Below are 8,628 nucleotides of genomic sequence, written 5' to 3' on the forward strand. Positions count from 1 at the left end.
AAATTAAACAAGGAATGAAATGAAAAAAAAAAAATTGCATAAGTTAAACAACCGGACACGTCAGCACAAGATCAGGGCGAGAACTGATCTTAATTAAGATCGTTTCATCTGATCTTAGGGCCACTGTTCACTAAATTTGATTTTTTTAAGGCCCAAGATCAGGTGAGGTGTTTCCCCAATAAATATGGCCTAAGGGAGTTAAAGAGAATAAAATGTGAGTAAAATAATTGTAGTTGAATGCAAAGGAGGTCTAGTAAGGTAGGACTAGGGGCTTTGTTAGATCAAATCAGATGTCAAAAGGGCATAATGAAAATGTAATATCAAATCACACAAATGTTTCTCAATAAAAAACATGGTCCTACAGTTCTACTTTCTACTGTTTGACTGTTTCCTTCATCTTGTCGCTTTGACGTTATCTTTACCCCGTATGCTTATTATTATTATTTTCTTTCACATCTACGAAACAACATTTATATTCATAAATAAAACCAGAAACTTAAACAATATAGGCATGATCAATTTAACTTCGCATTATTATTCTTAAAAATAAAATCTGCTATACCATATTACATATGTGCAATATATAATTTACCACAATGCAACATCTCTACTAGTGCAGAGGATAACACGAAACTTTATTTATTATATATCGTCTACAACAAGACTACAACAACTCTACCAAATTATGAATAATTGAATAGGTTATCATTTTCTTTGGACATCTGATTGTCCGTATGGAAAATTGTTTTGTCCACTGTCTACGCTGCCGTGTGCACTTAATAATTTCCCGAAATGACAAAACTAAACCCTTAACTATGTATAATTAAAAACCAAAAAATATCTATGTATAGTAGTAACACTGGGGGTAAAAAGCTATGTATAGTAAACATAATAATATCATAACGGAACCAAATCTATATTGTTGTGTTTAAAAAGGAACTATTGGCTTTTTCCGAACTTAAGTAGAAAATTACGATCGCAATTTAGAAGTTGTCATGAGTTTTAAATGAGATTAAAGAGTGTAAATAGAAATCTATGAAGTGACAAGAAAGAAAAAAATAGAAAGCTAAGAAAGAGACAAACAAAAAAATAGGTTCAGAAGAGTGTTGACCAGAGGAACTGTGGATTCACCAACAAGTGGGACAAACTTTCTCTTACGTCCAAAACTGACGCAACAGTATCTTAACTCTTTCTCCTCATCATGAATCATATTCATATGACACGCACTCCATGTTCACTCTCTCCTCTCTCTCAGTTTGCTGTTTTTTGTTTTCTTTACTTTTTTCTCCTTGTTGTATAGCCTATTAATATGTTGAACTGATAACTCTACAATGATTTAGATCTCTTGTAATGCAAGCGCAATGTTGCGAATGATAAGGATAAGTGGATAACATTTACGAATCTATAACTAGAGCTCATGTTGCAGTATCTTGTAGCCTCGTAGAGTTCGAATATCATAATTAAAGAAAAAACAGTTTTATCATTAAGTTGTAATAAATGTGAGGTCCTTTTAATTCAATGTGTTGTTTCTTTTTTTTTTTTTTTTTCTGGACAAAGAGTATGTATTGTTGATTTGTTTCTAAAGTAAATTTTTATACTGTATATGTGGATTTGGGACTACTATGTGAATTTGGACAGGGCCAATCTTAAAGAATCAATTGAATTTAGAGGAAACAAGTTAAAGATTATAACTTGTGATATTTTTTCACAAAAATCCATCCTTAACTATACATGTTTTACTAACCAATTTTCTTTTACTTTTTTTTCTTCAATATATTTTTTTCTTCAATTTATATATTTTTAAAAGCGCGACGGTTTCACCTCGTTAGCCTCAAAATCATTCTTGAATTTTGATACGATAATACAATATTCACAAGTAAAAACACTAGACTACAAAATCTAATAATGTGTGGTTTGAACTTATAAAAAATATAACTAAACATGTTTGATGTATGCATTTACTGAAAATGGTTTTGAACATATATCAAAGTAGGAACAATTGGTGAAAATCATGGGCTGCATTACTCAAACAAAAAAAACTTTGACTAAAACAAATTCAGGTGAATAAATCTTGTAACCAAGTTCCTAAATACACCGTCGCTTGTTAAAAGTGACAAAATTAGAAGAAAACTTTAGAAATTGCTATTTTATGTAAAAATAATACAAAGAACCAAATAGATAAAAAAGTTTCAACAAGAAAAAAAAAAAGTTAAGTACATAATTGGTTTAGTCAAAGTTTGAATTGCGTCAGTAATATATTTTCCATAGTTACATGATACATTGTAGAGAATTTTAAGCAAAGACATCATCACACAAAGATTATAGCTAGTATTATTTGCGAGATCAATCTTGAATTATATATTTAGATTATCACAAAATTAATATAGCCAGTAAAATAGAGGATAGTCCTTGATTGTCTGAATCCTCTTCTGAAATTCAGCATTCGTAATCATTGGTCTCTTCTCCAATTTACAAAACGTGAAAAGAAAAAAAAAATAGAAACCCACAAAAAGAAAAATAACAAAAACCCATCTGCAGATATTAGAATTTTTCTCTGTCTTCCAAAGTTCTTGGAACGTCATAAACACGACAAAAAGGGTATCAGTCAGATATGGGAACATATAAAGCTGAAGACGATTACGATTACCTCTTCAAGGTTGTCTTAACGGGAGATTCCGGTGTCGGAAAATCAAATCTGCTATCTCGATTCACCAAAAACGACTTTAGCCACGACTCACGCTCGACCATCGGTGTAGAGTTCGCCACACGTAGCATCCAAGTCGACGACAAGATTGTCAAAGCTCAAATATGGGATACTGCGGGCCAAGAAAGGTACTCATTTATAGGTGAACATATAAACCAAACTGAATCAGAGCACAAATGCGTATAGAAAGATCTGTTATTATCTAAAACTGACGGTCATTTAGTGTACCGAACCTAATCAACCAAAATTTTATAAAATATCTATAGACGTACGTAGTAATGCTACAAATATTATTTATTTAAAACTGTATATGTTATAATGTTATAAATACTGTATTAAGTTATAAAAAAAATTATCTTTGAAAACCAAAGTCACATCAAATCCACAAATAGTTTTGTTTAATGTTATAAAACCAAGACTTGAAAAGCTCGTACTAAAATGGGATTGTCCACCTCTAATAACAATTTCTCCTTACCTTTTTGCTCGATTATGTTTTTTCATTTATCCTAGTGAGCATTTGCAATTAGGTATCGAGCCATCACGAGCGCTTATTACCGAGGAGCCGTTGGTGCGTTACTAGTCTACGACGTGACAAGGCACGTGACATTCGAGAACGTTGAGAGATGGTTAAAGGAGCTAAGGGACCATACGGACGCAAACACTGTGATTATGCTCGTAGGTAACAAAGCTGACTTGTGTCACCTTAGAGCCATCTCAACGGAAGAAGTGAAAGACTTCGCGGAGAGAGAGAACACTTTCTTCATGGAGACTTCCGCACTCGAAGCTATAAATGTTGAAAACGCTTTCACAGAGGTTCTCACTCAGATTTACAGAGTCGTTAGCAAGAAGGCTCTTGATGCTGGAGATGATCCTACCACTGCTTTGCCTAAAGGACAGATGATTAACGTTGGAAGCCGAGATGATGTTTCAGCCGTCAAGAAATCGGGTTGCTGCTCGACATAGCAGAAATGAGCTTTTCCTATTTTTTCTTTATTTCTTTCGGTGTAAATGGTAAGGTTACAAGATCGATTTAAATGTGAAAAAAAAAAAAACTGAGAACTCTTCAAATATCATGTAACGTAAATACACCAATTGTTTTAGCATATAACATGTGATTGAGAAGAAAGCTGCAAAAATCAGAGGCCCAAAACTTCAGAGTTTATTTATCATAAAGCCCATCAGATCATATAAAAAAAGAAGACTAGTCATTACTGCTTACCAACGCCGGAGAGTGTTTTGGCTGATGAGTTTGTTACGTCCAGAGTACGGTTGGATTTTCCAAACGGGAAGGATGGTAAGCCGGAGATTACCATTGGGGATGAAGTGTTGACTGTGATGAAGGGGTTGTGGCGGAATTGTATGATTGTGAAAGTTTTGGGTAGGCAGGTTCCCATTTCTGTCTTGAGTCGGAAGTTAAGGGAGATGTGGAAGCCTAAGGGGTCGATGTATGTTATGGATCTGCCTAGACAATTTTTCATGATCCGGTTTGAGTTGGAGGAGGAATACTTGGCAGCTCTTACTGGGGGTCCGTGGAGAGTGTTCGGGAACTATCTGCTCGTGAAGGATTGGTCCCCAAGTTTTGATCCGCTACGGGATGACATTGATACCACGCTAGTTTGGGTGAGATTGGCGAATATTCAGATTTGGTATTATCATCGGTCGATCATTATGAGTATTGCGCGTGGATTAGGGAAACCACTGCGGGTAGATTTGACAACTCTGAACGTCGAGAGGGCAAGGTTTGCTAGGGTCTGTGTGGAGGTGGATTTGTCACGCCCTTTGAAGGGGACAGTATTGATCAATGGGGAACGTTTCTTCGTATCGTATGAGGGGTTGATGAAGATTTGTTCGTCCTCTGGTCTATATGGACACTTAGTTCATGCGTGCCCACTCAGGAATGGGGTTAAAGACCTTGCTCTGGCCGTTTCAGATGAAAGTAATATGAGGAGTGAAGTAGCCAACGTCGCCAAGGAGACCAATGGTCTAGCCCAACAAAATAATATGAGGAGTGCAGCGACTAATCCCGCTAAGGAGATTAATGGTTCAACCCAACGGAATGATGGCTTTACAGAGGTGCGTAGATCAGGAAAAGCTCTAGGGATGGCTGCAAGATCCTCGGTGGTTGCGGTGGGTCCGGTCGGTGGTAAGTTGGAGCGAGTTTTACGGGAAATTCCTGGGAATCAGGGGATGGAGATTGCGAATCGGTTCAGTGGTTTAGAGGAAGATTCGCAATCTGCGGAGATCACGGAAGTTGCCATCCCGGTGAGTGCAAATAAGGAGAATGCGAATATTCAGCATGGAACACAAATGGAATTGAGTGTTTCTCAAGGCACATTCATGCAATTTAATTCAAATTCGACAAAACCTGGTGGTGGGGTTGGTAATGGACAAAAAACTAAACGGGCTGCAGGAGGTAAGGCCGTAGAGTCTAATGGGCCGAGACTTAAACATGGGAAACCAGTTAGGCCGGTTAGGGGGCTGGTGTATGGCCCAACAAAGGAGGATGAGGTACTCTCTGCAAATGGGAAAAGACTGCAAGTTAAGGCGGTGAGTATGGGAAGATCCGGTGGAGTTTTTGTGGGTGCTCAGGGGGAGCCAATAGAATCAAATCGGGAATCCGGTAATAGTAACCGGCTTCCGATGAGTCCGTCAGATACAGAGGGTGTCCGGTCAGCACCGGTTTCGGCAGTTGACATGTCAGGTTTGGAGATGGGCTAACGATTGTCCCCGGTAGTTTGGATCAAGCGTAAACAATTTCTTATGAATTGTCTTTTATGGAACTGCCGGGGGGCGAATAAACCCAACTTCCGAAGAACTATTCGGTATTTATTGAAGAAGAATCCAACTGACATCTTGGCTTTGTTCGAAACACATGCGAGTGGTAATAGAGCGGGTCGGATTTGTCAAGGGCTAGGATTTGAGAATTCATTTAGGGTGGATGCTGTGGGTCATAGCGGGGGAATATGGCTTCTATGGCGGTCTGGTATTGGTGATATGGAAATAATCGATTCAACGGATCAGTTTGTTGCTGCAAAACTCTGTACTGGGACGGAGAGTGTGAATATGATCGTGGTTTATGCGGCTCCGACAGTGAGTAGGCGCAGTGGTCTATGGGATAAGTTAACGGAAGTTGTTCAGAGTTTGGATGGCACAGTATTTATCGGTGCTGATTTCAACACAATTGTGAGATTAGATGAGAGGTCGGGGGGTAATGGCAGACTCCCACAGGATTCTTTGGCGTTTGGTGACTGGATTAATAACTTGTCGTTAATAGATATGGGGTTTCGCGGGAACCAGTTTACCTGGAGAAGAGGAAGAGTGGAGGATACATATGTGGCCAAGAGATTGGATAGAGTCTTGTGCTGCCCTCATGCTAGGCTGAAGTGGCAAGAGGCACGAGTGACCCATTTGCCTTTTTTGGCATCTGATCATGCACCGCTGTATGTTCAAATGTGCCCTGAAGTTGTAAGGGATCCAGGGCGGAGACCATTCCGCTTTGAGGCAGCTTGGTTGATGCATCCAAGTTTCAAGGATTTGTTGGTGGCTTCCTGGGATGTCAATCTGACCACTCCGGAAGCATTGAATGTGTTAAGTCTCAAGCTTAAGAAGTGGAATAGAGATGTTTTTGGAGATATCCAGAAGCATAAGGATGGCATTGTACGGGAACTCAAGATAGTGCAGGACGCACTTGATTTGGTTCCATCGGATGATATGTTGAGTCAAGAGGAGTTTTTACTGAAACAGTTTGATGAGGTGTTAGAACAAGAGGAAGTCCTGTGGTTTCAGAAATCGAGGGAAAAATGGGTAGTGTTTGGGGACCGTAATACGAAGTATTTTCATACTTCAACTGTTATACGGAGACGACATAACCGGGTTGAAATGCTCCGAAATGAGGCGGACTAGTGGATCTCGGATGCACCAGAACTTGAAAATCTCGCAGTGCAATACTATAAGAGGTTATATTCGTTGGAGGATGTACCTATGGTAGTTGATAAGCTCCCGCAGGAGGGTTTTGCTAGTCTGTTAAGGGAGGATCGAGAGTGGTTGAATCGAGTCTTTACTGCAACGGAGGTGGAAGAAGCTGTTCGCAGTATGGGGAAGTTTAAAGCTCAAGGCCCGGATGGCTATCAACCTGTCTTCTACCAAGAATGTTGGGAGGTGGTTCGGGATTCAATGGGGAGGTTTGTTCTTGATTTTTTTAACTCAGGGCAGTTGCCTCCTGAAAAAATGATGCTCTCGTGGTTCTTATACCAAAGGTTGCCAAGCCAGAGCGAATAGTCCAATTCCATCCAATCAGTTTATGCAACGTTTTGTTTAAGACTATTACCAAGATGATGGTCCTCAGGCTGAAGCGTGTCATTGGAGGTTTGATTGGTCCTGCACAATCCAGCTTCATTCCTGGAAGGTTAAGTATTGATAACATCGTGGTTGTTCAAGAAGCTGTACACTCTATGCGGAGGAAGAAAGGTCGCAAGGGGTGGATGCTATTGAAATTGGATTTGGAGAAGGCCTATGATAGGATTCGTTGGGATTTCCTAGAGGACACTCTGCGGGTTGCAGGTTTTGATGACTGTTGGAGAAAGTGGATCCTGGAGTGTGTTAAGGACCCGTCTATGACCATTTTATGGAATGGTGAGAAGACAGAACCGTTTAAACCAACCCGTGGATTGTGACAGGGTGACCCTTTTGTCACCGTATCTGTTTGTCTTGTGCCTCGAGAGACTGTGCCAAATGATTGATAATTCAGTTGCAACTAAGGAATGGAAGCCCATAGCCTTATCTCGTGGGGGTCCTAAACTTTCTCATGTCTGTTTCGCTGACGATTTGATTTTGTTTGCTGAAGCATCAGTATCTCAGTTTCGAGTGATACGTAGAGTGTTGGAGAGGTTCTGCGTAGCTTTAGGACAGAAGGTTAGTTTGGACAAGTCAAAAATTTTCTTTTCAGAGAATGTGTCCCGGGAACTGGGAAAATCAATCAGTGATGAGAGCGGGATAAAGCAAACAAGGGAGTTGGGTAAATACTAAGGCATGCCTGTATTGCATAAGCGGATCAATAAAGAAACGTTTGGGGAAGTTTTGGAGCGAGTGTCTACACGTCTGTCAGGCTGGAAAGGGCATTGTCTAAGTTTTGCAGGGAGGCTTACTTTAACTAAGTCTGTGTTAGCTTCCATTCCAGTGCATACGATGAGTACAGTATGTTTGCCGGTGTCCGTGTTGAATGGGCTGAATAAAGTATCGAGGTCGTTCTTGTGGGGCAGTACACCAGAAAAAAGGAAGCTGCATTTGGTTGCTTGGGATCGAGTGTGTCTACCAAAGAGTGAAGGAGGGCTTGGAATTAGGGCGTCCAAGGAAATGAACAAGGCTTTAGTAGCTAAAGTGGGCTGGCGTGTATTGAATGACTGCACGAGTTTGTGGTCCAGAATTCTGCGAAGCAAATACAGAGTAGGTGGGATCCAAGATCATCGCTGGATTGTCGCAAAACGTCCAAAGTCTGCGGTGTGGCGAAGTGTACTCGTGGGGTTGATAGAGGTAGTTATGAGGGGAGCCAAATGGGTTGTTGGTAACGGTGCTGTTACACGTTTTTGGGTAGACCGATGGATATCAGATGTTCCTCTGCAAGACATGGTGAGTTCGGTTTTACCAGTTGGATATGATGAGCTTAGGGTGAAAGACTGTTGGCGTGATGGAGAGGGTTGGCTGTTGGATCGGATTATGCCTTACATATCACAACACACGCGTCTACAGTTGGCTGCGGTGGTCGTGGACAATGTGACTGGAGCGTGTGATCGCCTATCATGGGGTGAAACTGCTGATGGTACTTTTACGGTGAAGTCAGCATATTCTTTGTTGATCCAAAATACGCAGCCTAGACAGGATATGTCGAGTTTTTATGATCGGATTTGGCATGTTCTTAGTAGGGAAAG

At 40.3% G+C, this 8,628-nt stretch overlaps 1 protein-coding gene across 1 annotated transcript; it reads left to right on the forward strand.

Annotated features, from left to right (window-relative positions):
- Window positions 2,612-3,667, forward strand: LOC104786166 (ras-related protein RABA1h). Its single transcript, XM_010511511.1, has 2 exons — window positions 2,612-2,832; window positions 3,232-3,667. The coding sequence occupies exons 1-2, from the start codon at window positions 2,612-2,614 to the stop codon at window positions 3,665-3,667; spliced, it is 657 nt and encodes a 218-aa protein (XP_010509813.1).

This window comes from Camelina sativa, chromosome 5 (assembly GCF_000633955.1).
Source record: "Camelina sativa cultivar DH55 chromosome 5, Cs, whole genome shotgun sequence".
Taxonomy (NCBI): Eukaryota; Viridiplantae; Streptophyta; class Magnoliopsida; order Brassicales; family Brassicaceae; genus Camelina; species Camelina sativa.

Excerpts from the sequence above, each read along its gene's own strand:
- LOC104786166 (XM_010511511.1), top strand. The coding sequence starts at position 2,612 with ATGGGAACATATAAAGCTGAAGACGATTACGATTACCTCTTCAAGGTT. Across the intron at positions 2,833-3,231 it reads GATACTGCGGGCCAAGAAAG|GTATCGAGCCATCACGAGCG; the intron begins GTACTCATTTAT and ends ATTTGCAATTAG.